The sequence below is a fragment of the Sphaeramia orbicularis genome, chromosome 18 (assembly GCF_902148855.1).
Source record: "Sphaeramia orbicularis chromosome 18, fSphaOr1.1, whole genome shotgun sequence".
Taxonomy (NCBI): domain Eukaryota; kingdom Metazoa; phylum Chordata; class Actinopteri; order Kurtiformes; family Apogonidae; genus Sphaeramia; species Sphaeramia orbicularis.
The window spans coordinates 1657649-1683641 of record NC_043974.1 but is presented as its reverse complement, the minus strand read 5'-3'; the positions used below and the strand labels follow the sequence as shown (position 1 = coordinate 1683641).

The 25993-nt window shown below is 39.5% G+C and overlaps 1 protein-coding gene across 1 annotated transcript in view; it reads left to right on the top strand.

Annotated features, from left to right (window-relative positions):
* Positions 1-25993, top strand: part of abce1 (ATP-binding cassette, sub-family E (OABP), member 1) — a 35404-nt gene that overhangs the window by 2927 nt on the left and 6484 nt on the right. Inside the window, exons 2-17 of the mRNA XM_030161542.1 lie at positions 2476-2617; positions 2720-2805; positions 4335-4432; positions 4580-4697; positions 7961-8098; positions 8193-8262; positions 10400-10496; positions 10590-10679; positions 11080-11201; positions 11289-11413; positions 13106-13202; positions 15059-15118; positions 15203-15261; positions 17659-17769; positions 24085-24227; positions 24909-25031. Coding sequence (XP_030017402.1) covers positions 2515-2617; positions 2720-2805; positions 4335-4432; positions 4580-4697; positions 7961-8098; positions 8193-8262; positions 10400-10496; positions 10590-10679; positions 11080-11201; positions 11289-11413; positions 13106-13202; positions 15059-15118; positions 15203-15261; positions 17659-17769; positions 24085-24227; positions 24909-25031 — 1640 coding nt within the window. The 5' untranslated portion in view covers positions 2476-2514. The remainder of the gene's footprint in view (positions 1-2475; positions 2618-2719; positions 2806-4334; positions 4433-4579; positions 4698-7960; positions 8099-8192; positions 8263-10399; positions 10497-10589; positions 10680-11079; positions 11202-11288; positions 11414-13105; positions 13203-15058; positions 15119-15202; positions 15262-17658; positions 17770-24084; positions 24228-24908; positions 25032-25993) is intronic.

The window sequence follows — 25993 nt, the reverse complement described above, 5'->3', positions numbered from 1 at the left end:
GTATTCAGTAAAGTTCTGTTGCTATAATCAAATATGATTAAAGAATAAGAGTGACAGATGATGGTATTCATAGATCTTAATATGCAATTTGCAGCTTTCCCTCCTGTCCTTTTAATGTGAATTTTATGTTCTCTAAATCCATTATGTGTTATACGATGATATTGATATGTATCTTGCCACGAAACAAATGTACTCATCAGTAGTTTGTATTATGTATCCATCGGTCCATGCATAATGCTAATATAAAGTTGTAAAACGCACAGTTGTTTTCAGGTCCAGATTGTGGCTGAACTTTAGTCAGTGTGTTGTGGAGCTGGAGTTTCACAACAAAAAGCAACAAATAATGTTTATGAATAAAACTGTCATTCACACTGCAGTTATATGATAAGATAACATCTGGGTGTAACTGGTCACACTTAGTGGGTAATTCAGACCCAACATCAACAGTATGTTGGTATTTGTAAGGTGATGGTGTTGTAGAGCTTCACTGTTTCCTAAAAATCCTTCAAAACCTTTGTGATTGCTGGGTGCCAAGAACAGAAACAATCCAAACAAACAGAACTCCTCCAAAAGCCAAATAAAAGCTGAGTGCAGCCTCCATAGGTGGTCCAATCTGATGCTTACATAGCTATTTTGTTTGAGTATAATGTCCTTTCTGAGGTAGTAACAGTGACAAATGAGAACTTACTTAGACACTGTTGTGTCTGCTCTGTCTGCAGTGCATGGATTTGAAATAAGCTGTATTGGCTAAATAAATCTCTACAGATTTAACAAAGAATAGCTTCTAAAAGAAAAACACATTTCCTGCACTTATTAACAGCATTTATCAGTAGCATGTCCTTATTTCTGAGAGAAAACCAAACTGAACAGAGGCACCAGTACTCATGTCCTACATTGTCTGTGCCCACATGAAACAACCAGTGTTCATTGAACTCAGAGCTCCTCCTTCCCCCTGAACGCTGTGCATGTGTGGATCCACTCTTTCTGTGTAAATCCAACAGTTTCCAGGTTGTTCCATACACAGAAACAGTTGAATCTGGTCCCAGTCATGTGTCTGTCCAATTAGATTCAATTCACATCAATATTAGTTGACTTCTAATTTTAAATGTGTGGGAAATGGGATTTTCAGTGTTCAGTGTAAATGTCCACAGAGTCCACATTCCACAGTGGATGTGGACAATTTAGTTCCACATACAAGAGATTGTTCTAAGCTACAGGTGGATCCAACTGGAGGAGAATCAGAGTCATTTGGAATTTCTTATGAATTTTGGAAAATGTCTCAATGATGACAGATGGAAAACTGTAGATGTTGTGACCTTGAACTTTGTCCTACTGGGACCAAATTGGAATGGGTTGGTCCCAGGGCCTAGGCCTATCTGTGGGGAAGATTTGGGAAAGATGGGGGGAAGAGTTTTACACTAAAGATGAGAACAAACAAACAAAGTGATCACAATACCTCCTGGAGGAGGAAATCACACATTTATAGGGAATCACAATAGTGTCTACATCAACATTTCTCTTTAATACCTTAGACCAGGGCTGTCAAACTCATTTTCTTCCGGGGGCCACACTCAGCCCAGTTTAATCTGCAGTGGGCCGGACCAGTCCAATAACAGCATGATAGCCAATAAATAATGACAACTCCAAATGGTTTTAGCGCAAAACATAACATTCAATTATGCCAATATTTACATTTACAAAATATCCAAACAAAAAGGATGTGAATAACCTGGAAAAAAATGAAATTTGTAAAGAAATACAAGTACAATTTTATCAATATTATGCATCGACTTATCATTTATACATATGCATTACAGATCAGATCTACAAAGGCACAAAACATTTAATAGCAGGCAGAATATTATTAAAATTCTACTTTGTTTTCTTTAGACATTTCAGGTTGTTCATATTTGTTCAGGTTATTCACATTTTATTGTTAAAGGATAGTGTGTAAATGTAAACATTTTCATAATTTAATGTTTTTGGCACTAAATCAAAGAGAAAAAATTGGTGTAGTCATTATTCATAGGTTTTATGATATTATTTTGGAGTTTGATGCCCTAACTTGCACTTTGCAAATTCATCCTGCAGGGCCGGATCGGAACCTTTGGCGGGCCGGTTTTGGCCCCCGGGATGCATGTTTGACACCTGTGCCTTAGAGAAAGATTGAAAAAATACTTCTCCATTAGTTCAACACATTATGACATATCCAGATCATGTTCCAGCAGTGTTGTGACAAGCCTACAGCATTCACATAAGGGATCAGTATTTAGATCTTCTGTCAGTTGTATTTGTGTTTGAGGTGTTTCCTGGTGCAGACAGATGGAAAATGCATCCTCTCATAGTTTTATTGAACCTATTCCATACTCCCCCTGAGGACTGAGGCAGCTTCTCACATTTGGTTTGACTGTTGTTGCTCCTTTACTCTTTGGTTAAACATGTCATCTAACCCACACGTGTTGTCTTGTTCCGCAGCTCCTCAGGTCCTAGCGTCCGTCATTCCAGCCCTCCAACATGGCGGATAAAAACACCAGGATCGCCATCGTCAACCATGACAAGTGCAAACCTAAGAAATGCCGCCAGGAGTGCAAGAAGAGCTGCCCGGTGGTCCGTATGGGTGAGTGTGGACAGAAGTGATCACAGTCTTTCTGTGCAGCTGGACGTCACTGAAGTCCCAAAGCTTAAATATTAACCTGGATTTGAACGTGTGTGTTTGCAGGTAAACTGTGTATCGAGGTGACACCACAGAGTAAGATTGCATGGATTTCAGAGTCTTTGTGTATAGGCTGCGGCATCTGCATCAAGGTAATAATATTTGCAAAAGAACATCTGGTTTGATCAGAATTTACACTGTATATGCACGAACTGGATTTAAACTATGAAGCAGGGTGTGTGGTTTTGTTGTGAAGTAGGTTGTGTTGAGATCACAGATGAAAAAATGTATAAAAGTACCTCCTACTGACCAGTTGTGTAAGAGTACTATGGGAACTTCATGAGTGCATGGTGTGAAGGACCCTTTAGAACACAGGTGTCAAAAACATGCGGCCTAGGGGCCAAATCTGCCTCCATTTCTTTGTCTCTCTCAGTTTTCTGTGCTGTCTCCATACGACACTTTTTGCTCCGTCACTTGTGTTCACTTGTGGTTTCCAGTCGTCTTCTGGTCCCCACTCTACCTGGAAACATGGAGACTAAAGTTGGGAGAAAGCAGCAGAGTCCTGTCTGGGATTGATTTGAATAGGAGCACAGAGAAGAAGAGAAAAGATATTAAAAAATAATATAAAATTAATACTGAAACTAAGCATTTAGAAAAAAATGAAAACTAATAAAAACTATCAAACCTGCTCTAAAAACGAATTAAAACAAACTGAATTAGAGAAAAAAAAAAAAATCAAACTAAATAAAACTAAACTGGAATGAAAAATCCAAAACTATTAGAACCTTGATATAGACTACTTCATCACGTAGTGCCAGCTCAGCCCATCCAGACCAAGGTTCTAATAGTTTTGGATTTTTCATTCCAGTTTAGTTTTATTTAGTTTGGACTTTTTTTTCTCTAATTCAATTTGTTTTAATTCATTTTTAGAGCAGGTTTGATAGTTTTTATTAGTTTTCATTTTTTTCTAAATGCTTAGTTGTAGTTCAGTTGTAGTTCAGTTGTAGTTCAGTGGTCTCTTTTCTCTTCTTCTCTGTGCTCCTATTCAAATCAATCCCAGACAGGACTCTGCTGCTTTAGTCTCCATGTTTCCAGGTAGAGTGGGGACCAGAAGACGACTGGAAACCACAAGTGAACACAAGTGACGGACCAAAAAGTGTCGTATGGTGAAAGCAGAAAAAATTGCTCAAGCAAAATAAATTGATTTCGTATCAATCCGACACTGACAAAGACGAAAATGAAGGGAATTTTATCCATAATTTTTATCCTTTTTAGTCAGTTTTATAAACACACAATACAGTTTCAGTTAGTTATGTTTTTTTCTTTCGATTATAGTTTTTATTTATTTCAGTTAATGAAAATGTTTTTACAATTCTAGTTTTGGTCATTTCATTAGTTTTTGTTAACGATAATAACCTTGATCCTGACTGGAGTCAGAAAACCTGGGCTGATCACATGCATTGATTACCGTTGCCATGACACCACTTACTGTTATTGTGGAGGTCAGGTTTAGTGATTCCAATTCACAAATCCATGTTGAACCTGCTTCATAGTACAGGCCTATTTTCATATCTGTCATCTGTGCGTCTCATCCTTAAAGAGTGTCATCCCTTAAATATGAAGTAGTATCGGTCTAATTTTTGAGTACACTGATTGTTGTGTTGATGCTCTGTCTTTGCAGAAATGTCCATTTGGTGCGCTGTCAATCGTCAACCTGCCCAGCAACCTGGAGAAGGAAACCACACACAGATACTGCGCCAACTCCTTCAAACTGCACCGGTACCACGCTTCAGTTTACACCGCACCTGCACCAAAAGACACATGTTGTATTAACCATGAAGCTCATTAAACTGTCACTGAAAATGCAGCTGTGGTAGGATGAGTATGTCTGAATCTGCAGCTGTGTGTGTGTGTGTGTGCGCTCAGGCTGCCCATCCCAAGGCCAGGGGAGGTGCTAGGGCTGGTGGGGACCAACGGAATCGGGAAGTCGACTGCTCTGAAGATCCTAGCTGGAAAACAGAAACCAAACCTGGGAAAATATGACGTGAGTGTGGGAACCTTGGAAGAAGCAGGTTGTCTTTTTTGTTTTTTTGTTTTTCAGATCCAGGTTGTGGCTGGTTCATATGAACTTAAAGGTGCTGGAGACTTTCATGACCAATTTTTCGTCAAAACTGTCAACCCTCAGTCATATCCTACGTATCATGAATCTTTCATTCATTCTTTACTTCTCGCCAGGAGGTATTGTGATCACTTTGCTTTGTGTGTTTGCGTGTTTGTTTGCAAGATAACTCAAAAAGTTATGGACGGATTTTCACGAAATTTTCAGTAAATGTTGATACTGGCACAAGGAAGAAATGATTGAATTTTGGTGGTGATCGGGGGTGGGGTGGGGGGGCCATGGGGGGGCCCCACTGATCGGCCTTGGCGGAGGTCTGCACTCTCTAAGTGCTTTTCTAGAAAAGACAGCGCAGACCTCCGCCAAGGCCGATCAGTGGGGCCCCCCCACCCCCAGGGGGTGCTGGAGTACTGGTATGAGGAGATGACCAGCTTCTGATGCAGGGGAATGAATGGATGGGATGAACCAACGGAAGAACGGACAGAGATGAATGTAGTTGGGAAGTGATATAGATGGTTAAGTATACGTCGTAGGTAGTATATACGTAGTAGGTAGGGATGTAACGATATGAAAATTTCATATCACAGTTATTGTGGCCAAAATTATCACAGGTATCATGATTATCACAGTGTTGTTGAAATTGTGCTGAAAATGTTCAAAAAGTACTAATACACACACTGAAATAATTTAACCAAGATGTATTTTTTTAAAAAATTATAATAAAATAAAATAATTGGCACAATGTCCCTTCTGTTGCAGAAACATTCAAATATTAACCCTTAGTGGTCTGAGCCTATTTTTTGCAATCCTTCTAATTTTGCCTTTATATAATATATAAACAAATGTTTACTATACTTTTTTTTTCAGCACAACTTCATCTATATCATCTGTCTATTATTTTTTCTCACTTTAACCTACTATAAAAACACAAAGAAAATCAAAACACACAGATACTAAACAAACCTTTTCACGGACTTTAAAAGTGAATATTGGTTCCAAATATTAGGTATAGAAAATTAAAATTGTAATAAATTCAAACTATACTCAAATATTTGACATTAAAGCAGATCTTTCCATAGGGTTTTTCCCCTAAAAGTGCAGTAATCAAACACAGTTATCATGAGAATTAGAATTTAAACGCTAATACTAACCATCTGTGATTTTATCGTTGTACTGGTAATGGTTACATCCCTATAGCGGGGTTAAACTGCCATACTGATGTCATGTCTATGAGTGGTGGCTCCGATGCTTCCTACATCCTTCTGTGTCGTGCCGACTCGACTGTGGAATACGGATGTGGGGGGGTATTAAAAAACTGCCGCCAACTGGGAACAAATGGGGTGACAACGATGACGTGGTGACAATGTCCGGGGTGTATACAGAAGATACCAGGCATACTACGGGGGTGTGTGTGTAGGTTTAGTGCAACTTAACCAAGTTGAGACAAGGTGAGTAATCACAGACAGACTAACAGATTCATGATGTGTAGGCTATGACTGAGGTTTGACAAATTTGATGAAAAATTGGTCACGACAGTCTCCCACACCTTTAAGTCACTATGTAATGGAGCTGGAGGTTCACAACAGAAAGCTGCAAAAAATCTGCATTGGGTAAACAGTACAGTAGTCAATATTAAGACAATTAACATCTGTTCTGAAATGGCACAAAAGCCAGTTTGTGAAAAGTCCTGGTTTTATTTGATAAATAAATAATCAAACTCATTGAATTGCACTGCATATTCTGTAACCAGATTGAATGTGTTGAATCAGAATGGGCTTAAGCACTCTGGATCTAGGGCTGTGTATCGGCAAGCATCTGGTGATACAATACAAATCACAATACTAGGATCACAATACGATATATCACGATATATCATGATACTGTTAAAAAGGCCATTTTTTGTTTGTTTCATTTTGTAAAATGATTATTTCCTTGAAGAATTGAATTAGACCACAAATCTGCACAAATACTAAACACATTTTAATTTGATCCCAACAGGATCTAATGTTCTATCAGCACATGTTCAAACTGTGTTCAAACTGAAATTCTGTTTTACAGACATTTCAGTTTCAGATCCTGTTCAAATGTTCAGATTCTATTAGTTCACAGCTAACATCAGAACAGGATTTGAGTTCAATCCAAACAAAGGAACCAACATCTGCCTCTCAGACAGTAAAAAGTGCTTTTAGGATGATTCAAATAAACATTATTTCATAAAACAGCGTTAAACAATAATAAATACGATGTAAGCAATAAGAAAACCAAAAATGAACCTCCACCATATCTGCACTAAAAATACTGATACAGTACTTTTTAATATCGATACAGTATTGTGAAATGAAATATCGCAATATATTGTAGAACCGATATTTTCTAACAGCCCTGTTTATATCATGACATGGGTGTGAGATGATGCCACACACGTGTCTTTAATATATTGGATCTGGAGATGCTGTATTGACATGCATATCATATCGGCCGTACAAACTAAGATTCCCAACCCGAGTCTCGAATCTGTCATTGAATCCTGGAGGGACTGTTAGACATGAAGACAGTACTGTTTGTAGGATGAATTCACTGCAGGTGTTTTTAAACAAGAACAAAACCTTTAACAAGGGAATCAAACCAATAATGTATAGAAAATCTAGCAGAAATGTCAGTCTGCATTTACTCATGTGACTGATCAATGATCCAGTTGACCTGTCATTTTCATCAGAACTGTCATCAGATCACATCCCACCAAAAATCATAACTTTGTGCACATACTTAATAGAGCTGAAATGATTAATCGACTCAAAGTGATCCAAAAAAATCATTCAACCACAGTTAATTCTTCTGAATCTTCAGCTTTGTTTCCTTCATTTCTCTGCTGTTAAACATTGGTTCCACTGTTGTGTTTCACACGGACGCTTATTGTGACGCACAAAGAAGCTTCAATTCAGGAAAACTGACACAGAATATTTCCCTTCAATCAATTCGAGTCGATTAATCGAATTGTGAATTTTTGCATTGGCTTCAAGCACCTAATGGATTACTGGGTTGCAGCTCTAATATTGAGGTCCAAATTCTAAATTGTGACTCCTATTGAACTTTTAAAAATTCAGTTGGTTTTGACATTGGGCTGCTGTTATATCAGGTTATGTTATGAATGAATTCATAATTCATTGTTTTTTTTGGGTTTTTTTTCCCAGAATCCTCCAGATTGGCAGGAGATTCTGACCTACTTCAGAGGATCTGAACTGCAGAACTATTTCACCAAAATCCTGGAGGACGACCTGCGGGCCATTGTCAAACCGCAGTACGTCGACCAGATCCCAAAGACCGTCAAGGTAAAGAAAAAAAAAATACAGAGAAAAATGATTGTTTTACTGAATGTAAAGGATGACAGTGGCATTAGTTGTAATTCCTGCTCTGTGCCTCCAGGGGTCAGTAGGGGCCATCCTGAGCAGGAAAGATGACACAGATACACAGGACCTGGTCTGTGAACAGCTAGGTAAGAACACACTAACAGCACATGACACAGTGATGAAATTGTTCCGGTTTTTGCTGGAAATCGTTTTTTTCCAAAAACTGAGAATATGTTCCAGTAAATTAAACGTGTCCAGATCATTTCCGTCTGGTTTGGCAACATTTTTTTTTGTTGTTTTTATTGGAAAAGGAGCAAGATATCTCTGCATTAACATTCATACATATGGTATCTATTACAGTCCTTTTTGTTTTTCTCGTTTTATACATATGCCAAACAAAAAAACCAAAAACATATGAGCTGAGTGCTTACAGTTTTGGTACTTCTCACTAAAAAAAAAAAAAAAGACAATCACAGTTTTCAATACCTCTGGGATCTTTAGACATTACACATGTTTATGCAAAAGTAAAACATTTGCAAAGAATAAAGACAGGGAGGATAGAAAAAAGAAATTCTTAGAGGACTGCTAAATATTCTGGGCGGCTAGAAGATACAAATTTAATCCATTTGTCCCAAATATGGTGAAATTTATCCCTCTGGATTCTGATGGAGTAAATCCATTTTTCCATTTTGAAAATTTGCAAGACGGTTTCGTACCAGTTTGCTAATGTTGGTGGAGTTGGCTTTAACCTCCTTCTTGTAATCGATTTCTTGCTGGCTGCTAAAAGCGCCTGTAATACTTCTGTATCCTCCCTCCGTTCTAGTACTGAGACGTCACCAAAATATAGATTTACAAAGTTATAGGGAACCGGAACCTTGAAGACCGATAGTAAAGTCCTGTGAATATCCCTCCTATGTTAGTGCATGTGGGGTCAGTCCCAGAACACATGAGAATGATTGGCCTCCTGTGATCCACACTGTTTCCAACACTCAGAAGAACCACCTCTGGATTTACCCTGATGGGCGGTCTTCAAAAATCTAACCGCATTTTTCCAACAATGCTCTCTCCATTCTAACGAATTTGTAGAAGACCACTGAAACTGACAGATTTCTTCCCGTTTCTCATCTGAAATTCTTATTCCCACTTCCTTTTCCCATTTACTTTTTATATGAAGAGTATTATCATTTCTTGCTATCATTAACACATTATATAACTGAGAGATGGCCCTCTTTAGTGTGGAGCTATAAGCTTGTTTTAAGATTTTGTACCAGTTAGACTCAGTTGGTGTTAAGTTTGTGTGGTTTGGCAACACTTCAGCCGGAAAATAACGCATAAATCCCTCCAAACATTGTAAATTGTGTTTATTTGGGTCCGTCTCATGGGTGTGGCCATATTGCTTTCTTCTCCATTCGTCTCGACCAATGAGATGCTTGTTTACAAGGCGGAACTTGTATCGATGGCTCTGATTGGTCCGTTGATGACACGTGGTCCGTTTGGCGTCTCTGGAGACAAGATGGCGGATTCGCTTTGAGTATTTTACCGCCAATGTATTTGGTCTAAATATTGTGTGAAATCATGTCAGAATTCATGGTCCTTCAGTGTGGGGATGAACTGAAGTGTGAGGCAGGAATCCAAAATAAGTCCAAGTGGTCCTGGTTTTCAGGAAACTAAGAGGAACGGAGATTTTCTGTCGCAGTATGTCCGGAAGACCAGCAGACCAGGTTTATTACTCATTGAAGTCATTCAGTAGATTGTACTTTGCTCCCAAAGTGCACCAGAGTGATCTGCCTTAGCGGAGGTCTGTGTTCTCCGAGTGCTTTTCTAGTTTATTTATTTATCTATCCATTTATTTATCTATTTTATTTTATTTTTTTCTTTTTGGGAACTTCCACGCTTTGTAGCATTTTTGATGCTTTTCATGTATGTATAGAAGCCCTCTGTTAACATTCGGCAACGTTGTATGATTGTCGTGTACTGAGTGAAAACTAATAGAAACTTGAATTATAAAAAAAAAAAAAGTAAAAGAGAAGAAGCACACACACACACACACACACACTCTCACCTAGAGCCCCACTTGACTGGATTGGGCTGAAAGTTGTCCTGAACATCTTAAAAACCAGGCTATGGATGACCCAGATCATTAGTGGGTTTTGTTTTTTATCACTTGCATAATTTTTAAAAACAACTATAAAAGTGTTGCGGTTTATCGACCTGCCAGTCCAGATCCATTGTGTCTCAGTGTAATCCAGTTGAATACATGAGAACGTTGATGCTCCCTTTCAGATCTGAGTCACCTGAGGGAGCGAAATGTGGAGGACCTGTCCGGAGGAGAGTTGCAGAGGTTTGCCTGCGCCGTCGTCTGCATCCAGAGAGCCGACATGTGAGGAAACACTGCCCACTGTTGAACTGAAATCACTTTAATCTGTGAGAAGGACACTTGTGCTCATGGTGTGTGTGTGTGTTCCTGCTGCAGTTTTATGTTTGATGAGCCGTCCAGTTATCTGGATGTTAAACAGAGGCTGAAGGCTGCCATCACCATCCGCTCACTCATCACCCCGGACAGGTAAAGGTATTTTTAAAGATTTAAAGGGACGGGCTCTGCTTTCTAGGAGAAAACAGCGTTAAGGCCCATTTATGCTCGATGTTAACAGACGTATACAGACGTAGTGTTCTGTCTGTCCTCTGTTCATCACCTCAGTATTTCTGTCCGTCCTCTGGGAGTTTGTGGGTGCAAACCCAAACACAGAGTACAGAGCGGTATCACCAGGAACTGTGGAAGTAGTGTTTAGATTTGAAGAGAATAATTTCCAGAAATGGAAATGATCCATTGAAACGGACGTACCTGTTTTAGTACGTAAAGCGAGCATGAATGGGCCTTTCTGAAAACATTCAGGGCTATATAGACATGTTGTCTAAAACAGGAGTCTGTTTATCATGTTTGTCTTTTCACTGTTTGTGTACAGGTACATCATTGTGGTAGAGCACGACCTGAGTGTGTTAGATTACCTGTCTGATTTCATCTGCTGTCTGTACGGAGTCCCCAGCGCCTACGGAGTCGTCACTATGCCCTTCAGCGTCAGGGAAGGTAAAAGATGGAACACACATGCAAATATGTTTGTGTTATTCTGGATAAACCTGTAGCTGAACTGGAAACCATCACACCTTCCTCCAGGAATTAATATCTTCCTGGACGGTTACGTTCCCACGGAGAATCTCAGGTTTCGAGAGGCCTCATTGGTCTTTAAGGTGGCAGAAACAGCCAATGAGGAGGAAGTGAAGAGACTCAGGCACTACCAGGTCAGTCCAATTAATATGAGCTGTTTCTGCAGCATCATTTCACTTTCCTGCCATCCTTCCTCCTTTTCCTCCTCTTTCTCCTCCTCCTCGTTTGTATCAGAATCTTTATTAATCCCAGGGGGAAATTATTGGGTGTTACAGTCGCTCAAGTATAATAAATAGTAGCAAGACATACATATATATATAAAATTGTTTTTCATCCATTCATCTTCTGAACTGCTTTTTCCTCTAGATCAGGGGTGTCAAGCTCATTTTCTTCCAGGGGCCACATTCAGGCCTACTTTAGTCTGAAGTGGGCCGGACCAAGAAAATAATAACATGACAGCCAATAAATAATGACAGCTCCAAATTGCTTTAGTACAAAAAATAACGTTCAATTATGCCAATATTTACATTTACAAACTATCCAAACAAAAAGGATGTGAATAACCGGAAAAAAATGAAATTTGTTAAGAAACATAAGTACAATTTTATCAATATTATGCGTTGAATTTATACATGTGCATAAAACATTTAGAAACTGACTGAAAATTGTTAAAATGGCACTTAATTTTCTTCATTACCTCCACCAAGGAGGTTATGTTTTTGCCAGGGTTTGTCTGTCCGTTAGTGTGCAACATAACTCAAAAAGTTATGGACAGATTTGGATGAAATTTTCAGGGTTTGTTGGAAATGGGATAAGGAAGAAATGATTACATTTTGGTGGTGATCGGGGGTGGGGGGGCCCACGGGGGGGGCCACTGATCAGCCTTGGCGGAGGTCTGTGCTCTCCGAGTGCTTCTAGTTTCTTCATTTTTTTCAAGTTATTCACATGTTATTGCTAAAGGATAGTTTGTTAATGTAAATATTTTCATAATTTAATGTTTTCTGCACTAAATCAAAGAGAAAAAAATAGTGTTGTCATTTTTTATAGGTTATTATGGTATTATTTTTGAATTTGATGCCCTAACTTGCACTTTGCAAATTCGTCCCAGGGGCCAGATTGGACCCTTTGGCGGGCCGGTTTTGGCCCCGGGCCACATGTTTGACACCTGTGCTCTAGAGGGTGGTGGGGGCGCTGTAGCCTATCCCAGCTTCCTATGGGTGAACTGGACATGCTGACGTGTTGCTAATTCATGGCAGGGCTGACATGTCGAGATGAACAACCAATCACTCACATTCACACATACGGGCAATTTAGATTAATCAGTTAACCTATTAGTGCATGTGTTTGGATGGTGGGAGGAGCCAGAGTAAAGAGAGAACCCACACAAACACAAGGAGGAGAGCATGAAAAGTCCACCCAGAAAGCCTCAGAGCAGTCAGCTGATCCTGGAGTACACAGTCTGTTCAGCGGTCCTGTGTCTAAATGAAAGAAACAGTCCAGGATATAAAAAATAAAAGTACAGATACTTAAAACACTGTTGCATCTTGAGTACTAAAACAGATGAACAAAGTAAGGGGAAACAGGGTAAAAGTACAGACTGAAACAGGCTGCATGTGCACTGTCATACCTGTGGAACTCCATCTTTTCTGCTTTAGCTCATCCTCAGTCTCATGGTTTCTACACCTTGTTGTTTCTCGACCTTTATTGGAGCTAATTTTTTCAAAGTCCACTCACTCATTCTGTTGCTGTTCTCATTTGGAGTGCTTCAGTTCAGTTCAGTACGTAGTGTTGTGTAGAGTGGTGATTTGACGTTTGTTGTTTCTTAGTATCCGGAAATGAAGAAGACGATGGGCGAGTTCATACTGGAGATCAAAGCTGGAGAATTCACCGACTCTGAGATCATGGTGATGCTCGGAGAAAACGGTACAGTGTCTGTCTGTAGTAACTGTTGGAGTCATTGAATTGACAGACTTGTAGACCGATGTAACAGTTTAGATTGGCCAAAAATAAAGGTACCCTTATTTTACTGACATTTTTTTTATATTACGGTATATACATATTGGAATTGAAACAAAGATTGGGTTAAAAACCAGTAAAAGTAAAAAATAGTTGATCACACTGAAAAGGTTAAATATGTTTATTTTAATGAGGAAATCACTGACACATCAGCCACTTTTCTTTTTTTTTTACTTTTAAGGAATTGCACAAAAAACAGTTAGAGTGATGTGTGACAGTAGATGTATTAAAATACATGTTATGGTCTAGTTGTCTAATGGTTTTCTCTACTGTTCACTACAATAACAATGCCCCAAAACAATTATATACAAATGAGATTTGCCTGAGTTGTACGTAGGGATGTAACAATAAACGTCGGTAAAATCGCAGATGGTTAGCATTAGCGTTTAAATTCTAATTCTCATGATAACTGTGTTTGATTACCGCACTTTTAGGGGAAAAAACCCTATGTACAGATCTGCTTTAATGTCAAATATTTGAGTATAGTTTGAATTTATTACAATTTTAAACTTCTATACCTAATATTTGGAACCAATATTCACTTTTAAAGTCTGTGAAAAGGTTCGTTAAACATCTGTGTGTTATTTATGCAATAAATTATATACATTTTTCAAATTACATTTTATATTTTTTGTGTGTTTTCTGTCCTTTTGTGTTTTTATAGTAGGTTAAAGTGAAAAAATAATAGACAGATGATCTAGATGAAGTTGTGCTGAAAAAACAGATCCCGAACATGGGTATAGTAAACATTTGTTTCTATAGTATATAAAGGCCAAATCAAAAGGACTGAAAAACAGACAAAATAGACTCAGACCACTAAGGGTTAATATTTAGTTTTGTTGTTGTTGTTTTTTCAAAATACAACTTGTTTAAATTATTTCAGTGTGTGTATCAGTACTTTTTGAACATTTTGAGCACAATTTCAACAATATCACGATAATAATGATAACTAGGGCTGTGTATCAGCAAGAATCTGGCGGTACAATACAAATCACAATACTAGGATCACAATACGATATATCGCAATATATCACAATACTGTTAACAAGGCGATATTTTGTTGTTTTGTTTCGTTTTTTAAAAGATTATTACCTGGAAATACTTACAGTGCAGCATTTGGATAAATAAAGTTTTAACATGTGGCTTTACCAGTACAAAAAACACACAAATAAATAAATAAATAATGTTTTACAGACGTTACAGTTTAAGATCCTGCTTAAATGTTCATATTTGATTGTGAAAAGAATCCATAGTGTTCAGTCCATGAATCATCCAACATCAGAACATTATTTTTGTGCATTCTCAATTAAAAAAAATGAAAATTTGCCTCTTTCAGACAGTAAAAAGTACTTTTGAGATGCTTGAATTCTCCATAATAAGTGTTATTAATTTAAAAAAAAAACTACTTTAATGACCTGCAGTATCACAATACTACTTTTGTAGTATACAAACAACAGAACAAAAAAATAACCATGTGAAAATAGAAATAAAAGAGCTGGAAAAATAAAAAACAAAAATGAACCTCCACCATGTCTGCATTTGAATAAATACCTAAAAATATCAATACAGTATTTTTAATATTGATACAGTATCATGAAGTGAAATATCGCGATATATTGTGATACCGATATTTTCTTACACCCCTGATGATAACTGTGATAATTTTGGTCACAATAACTGTGATAGTAAATGTTCATCTGGTTCCATCTCTAGTTGTATGTAACAGTTGTCAGTTCTGTATTAATGTGTGGGTTTGTGTGCAGGCACAGGGAAGACCACCTTCATCAGGATGTTAGCTGGAGGACTCAAACCTGACGGAGGAGGTGAGGGACTTTCATTTACCCTCAAAAATACAGAATTATCTGCAAAAACCAACACAAACTGATGCGTGTCTGTCTGTGCTGTAGGTGATGTTCCCATCCTGAACGTCAGCTACAAACCTCAGACCATCAGCCCCAAGTTTAAGGTGAGTCTGCGTCAAACTCCACCATCAGTCACATGATTCATGCATGTCCTCAATAGGGCTGTTAGAAAATGTCAGTTCTGCAATATATCGTGATATTTCATTTCACAACACTGTATCGATATTAAAAAGTACTGTATGGATATTTTTAGGTATTTATTCAAATGCAGATATTGTGGAGGTTCGTTTTAGTTTCTTTGTTTATATTTTTTGTTTCTATTTTATTTCTTATTATTTCACACTCTTTTATTCAATAATGTTCGTTCTTTTGTTTGGATTGAACTCAAATCCTGTTCTGATGTTAGTTCTGAATTAATAGAATATGAACATTTGAACAGGATCTTTTTTTTTTTTTTGTCAGTTTTTCATGTATCTTCATTTAGGGCTGTGTATTGGCAAGAATGTGGCGATACAATACAAATCACAATGCTAGGATCACGATACAATATGTTACGATATATCATGATACTATTAAAAAGGCTTTTTTATGTTTTTTTTTTTTTTTTTTTTTTTTTTCTTTTCTTTATTTGATCAGAACAGGATCTAATGCTATATAACCAAACTTTCCTCTGTAAAAACTTAAACCTTAAAATATGTTTTACAGACATTACAGTTTCAGATCCTGTTCAAATGTTTATATTATTTTAGTTCACAACTAACATCAGAACATTATTTTTTTCTCAAGAAAGGAACTAACATCTGCCTCTCAGACAGTAAAAAGTGCTTTTAGGATGATTCAAATAACCAGTATTTAATAAAACAGTGTTAAATAATAATAAATAAGATATAAACAATAAAGAAAAGCCAAAAAACAAATGAACCTCCGCCATATCTGCATTTGAATAAAAACCTAAAAATATCCATACAGTACTCTTTAATATCGATACAGTAACGTGAAATGAAATATCGCGATATATTGCAAAACTGATATTTTCCTACACCCCTATCTTCATTGTGCATCTCCAAAAGTATAATATAAAAAAAAGAAATAAATTATTTGAACAGGATCTGAAACTGGAATGTCTGTAAAACAGAATTTCAGTTTGAACACAGTTTGAACATTTGCTGATAGAACATTAAATTCTGTTGGGATCAAATACAAATGTGTTTAGGATTTATGCAGATTTCTGCTGGAATTCAGTTCTTCAAGGAAATAATCATTAAAAAAAAAACAAAAACAAAAAATTGCCTTTTTAACAGTATCATGATATATGGTGTGGTGATCCCAGTATTGTGATTTGTATCGTATTGTCAGATTCTGGCCCATACTCAGCCCTAGTCCTCATCCACACTGTATGATAGGAGAAAGCTACTCATAACACAGGTTTGTTTGTCAGTAAAGCCACAAACTCAGACGAAAACATGAATGAATCCATGCTCAGACTGATCACCACTGCAGTTCCCCAAACATGAATTCATCCACCTGTGAAAATAGTCCCAGATGTACAGTTCAAATGTCTCCCAGTTTGTCAGTAAAATCTACAGCAGCTCTATGTGTTTCTGGTGTTTATAAAACAGGTTATTGAAGAAAACACTGTAGTCCACAGGTGTCGAACATGTGGCCCAGTGCCCAAATCTGGCCCACCAAAGGGTCCAGTCCGGCCTTGCGATGAATTTATGAAATGCAAAAATTATACTAAGATATGAACAATCCTTTTAGTTCAGGTTCCACATTCAGACCAATTCAATCTCATAATAACCTGTAAATAATCACAACTCCAAAGTTTTCTCTTTTGCAAATGTAAATATTTTCATGTATTTACACTAAAACAAAGTATAATTTCACCAAAAAAAATCTGAATAACCTGAACAAATATGAACAACCTGAAATGTCTTAAGAGAAGTGCAATTTTAATAATATTCCACCTGTGACTAAATATTTTGTGTGTTTGTAGATCCACTGTGATCTGTAAGTTACAATGTACATGTGTAAATGATAAACTAAACCATAATATTGTTAAAATTACATTTTTTTTTCAGTTTCTTCATGTTATTCACATTGTTTGAAGGGTTAGTTTGTGGATGTAAACATTTTCATAATGTAATTTTACTTTTTCACTGTAAAACATAGATAAAAGTTTGGAGTTGACATTATTTCTATATTATTCTGTTATTATTTTACTGGTTCTGCCCACTGCAGATCACATTTAACTGAATGTGGAACTGAACTAAAATGAGTTTGACAGCCCTGCTGTTGAAGGTATAAGCCAGAGCAGGATTTAAAACTGTTCATTTTGGACAGACTGTCTCATTTCAGTCCAGGTCTTATATGGTCCTACAGTCCTCTGGTCAGTCTGGTCTGTTTTCATGTTGAACTCCGTCTGAAACTGTAAAGTGTAGATGCTTTGGAGTATCTGAAGAGGTAAAAGTTTGACTGTGGGTTTGTCTTCATGTGTCCAGGGCAGCGTCAGAGCTCTGCTGCACGAGAAGATCCGAGACGCCTACACACACCCACAGTTCATCACAGACGTCATGAAGCCGCTGCAGATCGAGAGCATCATTGACCAGGACGTACGAACAAAATGCACACACTGAGCTCATGTGTCTGTCCTCTGTTCATGTCTCTGTCCTCTGTTCATGTGTCTGTCCTCTGTTCAGATCATGTGTCTGTCCTCTGTTCATGTGTCTGTCCTCTGTTCAGATCATGTGTCTGTCCTCTGTTCATGTGTCTGTCCTCTGTTCAGATCATGTGTCTGTCCTCTGTTCATGTGTCTGTCCTCTGTTCAGATCATGTGTCTGTCCTCTGTTCATGTGTCTGTCCTCTGTCCAGATCATGTGTCTGTTCTCTGTTCATGTGTCTGTCCTCAGTTCAGATCATGTGTCTGTCCTCTGTTCATGTGTCTGTCCTCTGTTCAGATCATGTGTCTGTCCTCTGTTCATGTGTCTGTCCTCTGTTCATGTGTCTGTCCTCTGTTCAGATCATGTGTCTGTCCTCTGTTCATGTGTCTGTCCTCTGTTCAGATCATGTGTCTGTCCTCTGTTCATGTGTCTGTCCTCTGTTCATGTGTCTGTCCTCTGTCCAGATCATGTGTCTGTCCTCTGTTCATGTGTCTGTCCTCAGTTCAGATCATGTGTCTGTCCTCTGTTCATGTGTCTGTCCTCTGTTCAGATCATGTGTCTGTCCTCTGTTCATGTGTCTGTCCTCTGTTCAGATCATGTGTCTGTCCTCTGTTCATGTGTCTGTCCTCTGTTCATGTGTCTGTCCTCTGTTCAGATCATGTGTCTGTCCTCTGTTCATGTGTCTGTCCTCTGTCCAGATCATGTGTCTGTTCTCTGTTCATGTGTCTGTCCTCAGTTCAGATCATGTGTCTGTCCTCTGTTCATGTGTCTGTCCTCTGTTCAGATCATGTGTCTGTCCTCTGTTCATGTGTCTGTCCTCAGTTCAGATCATGTGTCTCTCCTCTGTTCATGTGTCTGTCCTCTGTTCAGATCATGTGTCTGTCCTCTGTTCATGTGTCTGTCCTCTGTTCAGATCATGTGTCTGTCCTCTGTTCATGTGTCTGTCCTCTGTTCAGATCATGTGTCTGTCCTCTGTTCATGTGTCTGTCCCCTGTTCATGTGTCTGTCCCCTGTTCATGTGTCTGTCCTCTGTTCATGTGTCTGTCCTCTGTTCATGTGTCTGTCCTCTGTTCAGATCATGTGTCTGTCCTCTGTTCAGATCATGTGTCTGTCCTCTGTTCATGTGTCTGTCCTCTGCTCATGTGTCTGTCCTCTGTTCAGATCATGTGTCTGTCCTCTGTTCATGTGTCTGTCCTCTGTCCAGATCATGTGTCTGTCCTGTGTTCATGTGTCTGTCCTCTGTTCATGTGTCTGTCCTCTGTTCAGATCATGTGTCTGTCCTCTGTCCAGATCATGTGTCTGTCCCCTGTTCATGTGTCTGTCCTCTGTTCATGTGTCTGTCCTCTGTTCAGATCATGTGTCTGTCCTCTGTTCATGTGTCTGTCCCCTCTTCATGTGTCTGTCCTCTGTTCATGTGTCTGTCCTCTGTTCAGATCATGTGTCTGTCCTCTGTTCAGATCATGTGTCTGTCCTCTGTTCATGTGTCTGTCCTCTGTTCAGATCATGTGTCTGTCCCCTGTTCATGTGTCTGTCCTCTGTTCATGTGTCTGTCCTCTGTTCAGATCATGTGTCTGTCCTCTGTTCATGTGTCTGTCCTCTGTTCATGTGTCTGTCCTCTGTTCAGATCATGTGTCTGTCCTCTGTTCATGTGTCTGTCCTCTGTTCAGATCATGTGTCTGTCCTCTGTTCATGTGTCTGTCCTCTGTTCATGTGTCTGTCCTCTGTCCAGATCATGTGTCTGTCCTCTGTTCATGTGTCTGTCCTCAGTTCAGATCATGTGTCTGTCCTCTGTTCATGTGTCTGTCCTCTGTTCAGATCATGTGTCTGTCCTCTGTTCATGTGTCTGTCCTCTGTTCAGATCATGTGTCTGTCCTCTGTTCATGTGTCTGTCCTCTGCTCATGTGTCTGTCCTCTGTTCAGATCATGTGTCTGTCCTCTGTTCATGTGTCTGTCCCCTGTTCATGTGTCTGTCCCCTGTTCATGTGTCTGTCCCCTGTTCATGTGTCTGTCCTCTGTTCAGATCATGTGTCTGTCCCCTGTTCATGTGTCTGTCCTCAGTTCAGATCATGTGTCTGTCCTCTGTTCATGTGTCTGTCCTCTGTTCATGTGTCTGTCCTCTGTTCAGATCATGTGTCTGTCCTCTGTCCAGATGATGTGTCTGTCCTCTGTTCATGTGTCTGTCCTCTGTTCAGATCATGTGTCTGTCCTCTGTTCATGTGTCTGTCCTCTGTTCATGTGTCTGTCCTCTGTTCAGATCATGTGTCTGTCCTCTGTTCAGATCATGTGTCTGTCCTCTGTTCATGTGTCTGTCCTCTGCTCATGTGTCTGTCCTCTGTTCAGATCATGTGTCTGTCCTCTGTTCATGTGTCTGTCCTCTGTCCAGATCATGTGTCTGTCCTCTGTTCATGTGTCTGTCCTCTGTTCAGATCATGTGTCTGTCCTCTGTTCATGTGTCTGTCCTCTGTTCAGATCATGTGTCTGTCCTCTGTCCAGATCATGTGTCTGTCCCCTGTTCATGTGTCTGTCCTCTGTTCATGTGTCTGTCCTCTGTTCAGATCATGTGTCTGTCCTCTGTTCATGTATCTGTCCTCTGCTCAGATCATGTGTCTGTCCTCTGTTCAGATCATGTGTCTGTCCTCTGTTCATGTGTCTGTCCTCTGTTCAGATCATGTGTCTGTCCTCTGTTCATGTGTCTGTCCTCTGTTCAGATCATGTGTCTGTCCTCTGTTCATGTGTCTGTCCTCTGTTCAGATCATGTGTCTCTCCTCTGTTCATGTGTCTGTCCTCTGTTCATGTGTCTGTCCTCTGTTCATGTGTCTGTCCTCTGTCCAGATCATGTGTCTGTCCTCTGCTCATGTGTCTGTCCTCTGTCCAGATCATGTGTCTGTCCTCTGTTCATGTGTCTGTCCTCTGTTCAGATCATGTGTCTGTCCTCTGTTCATGTGTCTGTCCTCTGCTCATGTGTCTGTCCTCTGTTCAGATCATGTGTCTGTCCTCTGTTCATGTGTCTGTCCTCTGTTCAGATCATGTGTCTGTCCTCTGTTCATGTGTCTGTCCTCTGTTCATGTGTCTGTCCTCTGTTCAGATCATGTGTCTGTCCTCTGCTCATGTGTCTGTCCTCTGTCCAGATCATGTGTCTGTCCTCTGTTCATGTGTCTGTCCTCTGTTCATGTGTCTGTCCTCTGTTCAGATCATGTGTCTGTCCTCTGTCCAGATCATGTGTCTGTCCCCTGTTCATGTGTCTGTCCTCTTTTCAGATCATGTGTCTGTCCTCTGTTCATGTGTCTGTCCCCTGTTCATGTGTCTGTCCTCTGTTCAGATCATGTGTCTGTCCTCTGTTCAGATCATGTGTCTGTCCTCTGTTCAGATCATGTGTCTGTCCTCTGTTCATGTGTCTCTCCTCTGTTCATGTGTCTGTCCTCTGTTCAGATCATGTGTCTGTCCTCTGTTCATGTGTCTGTCCTCTTTTCAGATCATGTGTCTGTCCTCTGTTCATGTGTCTGTCCTCTGTTCAGATCATGTGTCTGTCCTCTGTTCATGTGTCTGTCCTCTGTTCATGTGTCTCTCCTCTGTTCATGTGTCTGTCCTCTGTTCAGATCATGTGTCTGTCCTCTGTTCATGTGTCTGTCCTCTGTTCATGTGTCTGTCCTCTGTTCAGATCATGTGTCTGTCCTCTGTTCATGTGTCTGTCCTCTGTTCATGTGTCTGTCCTCTGTTCAGATCATGTGTCTGTCCTCTGTTCATGTGTCTGTCCTCTGTTCAGATCATGTGTCTGTCCTCTGTTCATGTGTCTGTCCTCTGTTCAGATCATGTGTCTGTCCTCTGTTCATGTGTCTGTCCTCTGTTCAGATCATGTGTCTGTCCTCTGTTCATGTGTCTGTACTCTGTTCAGATCATGTGTCTGTCCTCTGTTCATGTGTCTGTCCTCTGTTCAGATCATGTGTCTGTCCTCTGTTCATGTGTCTGTCCTCTGTTCATGTGTCTGTCCTCTGTTCAGATCATGTGTCTGTCCTCTGTTCATGTGTCTGTCCTCTGTTCATGTGTCTGTCCTCTGTTCAGATCATGTGTCTGTCCTCTGTTCATGTGTCTGTCCTCTGTTCATGTGTCTGTCCTCTGTTCAGATCATGTGTCTGTCCTCTGTTCATGTGTCTGTCCTCTGTTCAGATCATGTGTCTGTCCTCTGTTCATGTGTCTGTCCTCTGTTCAGATCATGTGTCTGTCCTCTGTTCATGTGTCTGTCCTCTGTTCAGATCATGTGTCTGTCCTCTGTTCATGTGTCTGTCCTCTGTTCAGATCATGTGTCTGTCCTCTGTTCATGTGTCTGTCCTCTGTTCAGATCATGTGTCTGTCCTCTGTTCATGTGTCTGTCCTCTGTTCATGTGTCTGTCCTCTGTTCAGATCATGTGTCTGTCCTCTGTTCATGTGTCTGTCCTCTGTTCAGATCATGTGTCTGTCCTCTGTTCATGTGTCTGTCCTCTGTTCATGTGTCTGTCCTCTGTTCAGATCATGTGTCTGTCCTCTGTTCATGTGTCTGTCCTCTGTTCATGTGTCTGTCCTCGGTTCAACTCTGTCACATCTGAGTGTGTCAAGTTCAACTCAGCTAGTCTGTGTGTGTGTGTGTGTGTGTGTGTGTGTGTGTTTACAGTTCTGAGAAATGTCGTTGTTTTGAACCGGCCAGTTTGGTTCCAACAGCTGACGAATAGTCCCATCTTCACATAAAATATCATGATTGATTCGTTTGAAAGTATTCTTAAAGTGTTCTTGAAGTAACTAAGGGTAACACTAAGAGTAGTGACCAACAGACGTAAAATATGGTTGTTCCTCCGTTTGAAAGTATTCTTGAAGTATTGAGCTCATTTTGGTTGGAAAGTTCCATTTGGAGACCAGATAAGTACAGGAGCTTAATAAAATTGAAGAGCAGATTTAAAAAAAAAAAAAAAATCTCATTAAAGTTTTATTAATTGTATATTATTTTTTACACAATCTTCCATAAATACATCTGGTTGAATTAGAACAGAGACAGGAGCATTAGACAGTCCAATTTTCATGAGACAGGCTTTGGCTTCATCTAGTCAGACTTTTTGGAATGACACACTGACCTTTTGGTGTGGAGATTGAGTTTCTGTCTCTGGAGTTTTATTCTATTTTCCTTAGTTTTATTCTTTAGGTTTTGGCCCATAAATAATAATCACTTGACATTGCCTGATTTAATTCCATTATTCCTGTTAGCTTCACAATAACAGCTTGAGCCTTGAAGTGTAGTTTTTTAATTTTATTTCTGTCTACATTTATGATTACCTTTTTTGATTAATCTCTGTTTGATTGCCTGATTCATTTTTTTTGGATAGTGTTAATTTTTCCTTTTCATGTATCTTATTTTTTGCATTTAGAAATAATCAGTCTTCTCCCATTGATTGAGTTAAGCTCATTTATTGATCTGTTGATGTAAACAGCCTTGATTTGATTAGTATTGGTTTTATGTGGTTAAGTTCACAGATTGATCAGTTATCTTTATATCACCCTACTTCTCTAAGCATTGATCTTTGATTTAGTTGATGCTATTGGTCGATCTGTTGTTGTCCATGCATTTATAATTAATTTATAGATTTGTTCTCACTTTGGCATTTTTCGGTCTTCAGCTATTGATTGATTGATCGATTTATCAAATTATTTAATAAGTGTCAGTCATATTATGGTATAAAGCATGGCTGTCAAACTCATTTTAGTTCAGTTCCACATTCAGCTCAATTAGATCTGCAGTGGACTGAACCAGTAAATAATAACAGAATAACATAAAAATAAAGTCAACTGCAAACTGTTATCTATGTTTTACAGTGAAAAAAGTAAAATTAAACAATGAAAATGTTTACATCCACAAACTGTCCTTTGAAACAATGTGAATAACTTCAACAAACTGAAAGAAGCTTCAGTTCAGGAAAACTGCAATAAAATATTTCCCTTTTAATCAATTTAAGTCGATTAATCGAATGTGGAATTTTTGCATTGGCTTCAAGCGCCTAATCAGTTAATGGGTTGCAGCTGTAGTTGAGTTGAACTTATGGCAGCGACCAGAAAAACAGCATAAAATGTCTGCACTACAAAACAGATACTGATGCTGAAGTGTTAGTGACGGCAGACCTGTTCAGATGTTTGAGCCGTGTTTGTTTGTGGTTGTGTGTTTTTAGGGCTAAAGGGGTGGAGCAGCTGCTGGTCATCTTTTGTTTTCTGCATAAGTGTCACATGTTTCTGCGTCTCCTCCGTCTCCAGGTGCAGAATCTGTCTGGTGGTGAGCTGCAGAGAGTGGCTCTGACTCTGTGTTTGGGCAAACCTGCTGACGTCTATCTGATAGACGAACCCTCGGCTTACCTGGACTCTGAGCAGAGGCTGATGGCCGCCAGGGTCATCAAGAGGTCAGCAGCACTGTCTTTATATCAGTACTATGACTGTAAGAAAATATCACTTCTGCAATATATCACAAAATTTCATTTCACTATACTGTATTAATATTAAAAAGGACTGTATGGATATTTCTAGGTATTTATTCAAAAGCAGATATTGTGGAGGTTCATTTTTTGTTTCTGTTTTATTTATTCTTATTTCACACTCTTTTATTCAATAATGTTGGTTCCTTTGTTTGGATTGAACTCCAATCCTGTTCTGATGTTAGTTGTGAACTAATAGAATCTGAACATTTGAACAGGATCTGAAACTGGAATGTCTGGAAAACAGAATTTCAGTTTGAACAGTTGGAACATTTGCTGATAGAACATTAGATCCTGTTGGGATCAAATACAAATGTGTTTAGGATTTGGGCAGATTTTATGATGTAATTCAATTATTCAAGGAAATAATCATAAAAAAAAAAAAATTCCTTTTTAACAGTATCATTATATATCATGACATATGGTGTTGTGATCCTAGTATTGGGATTTGTGTTTGTCCAGATTCTTGCTCATCCACAGCCCTAGTCATTACTGCACCACAGTTCATGTCCCCTCGTTCCTGTCGGCCCTTTTCTCCATCTGATCCCTCCGTCAGTGTTCTGTTCCTTCCACTCTTCGTTTCTTAATCGTCTCCGTCTGTTTTCACAGGTACATCCTTCACGCCAAGAAAACCGCCTTCGTGGTGGAGCACGACTTCATCATGGCCACATACTTGGCCGACAGAGTCATTGTGTTTGACGGGATTCCATCCAAGAAGACAGCAGCTAACACGTAAGACACACACACACACACACACACACACACAGCAGCTAACACGTAAGACACACACACACACACACACACACACACACACACACACACAGCAGCTAACACGTAAGACACACACACACACACACACACACACAGCAGCTAACACGTAAGACACACACACACACACACACACAGCAGCTAACACGTAAGACACACACACACACACACACACAGCAGCTAACACGTAAGACACACACACACACACACACACACAGCAGCTAACACGTAAGACACACACACACACACACACACACACAGCAGCTAACACGTAAGACACACACACACACACACACACACACAGCAGCTAACACGTAAGACACACACACACACACACACACACACACACACAGCAGCTAACACGTAAGACACACACACACACACACACACACACACACACAGCAGCTAACACGTAAGACACACACACACACACACACAGCAGCTAACACGTAAGACACACACACACACACACAGCAGCTAACACGTAAGACACACACACACACAGCAGCTAACACGTAAGACACACACACACACACACACACACACAGCAGCTAACACGTAAGACACACACACACACACAGCAGCTAACACGTAAGACACACACACACACACACACACACACACACACACACACACACAGCAGCTAACACGTAAGACACACACACACACACACACACACACACAGCAGCTAACACGTAAGACACACACACACACACACACACACACACACACAGCAGCTAACACGTAAGACACACACACACACACACACAGCAGCTAACACGTAAGACACACACACACACACACACACACACACACACAGCAGCTAACACGTAAGACACACACACACACACACACAGCAGCTAACACGTAAGACACACACACACACACACAGCAGCTAACACGTAAGACACACACACACACACACA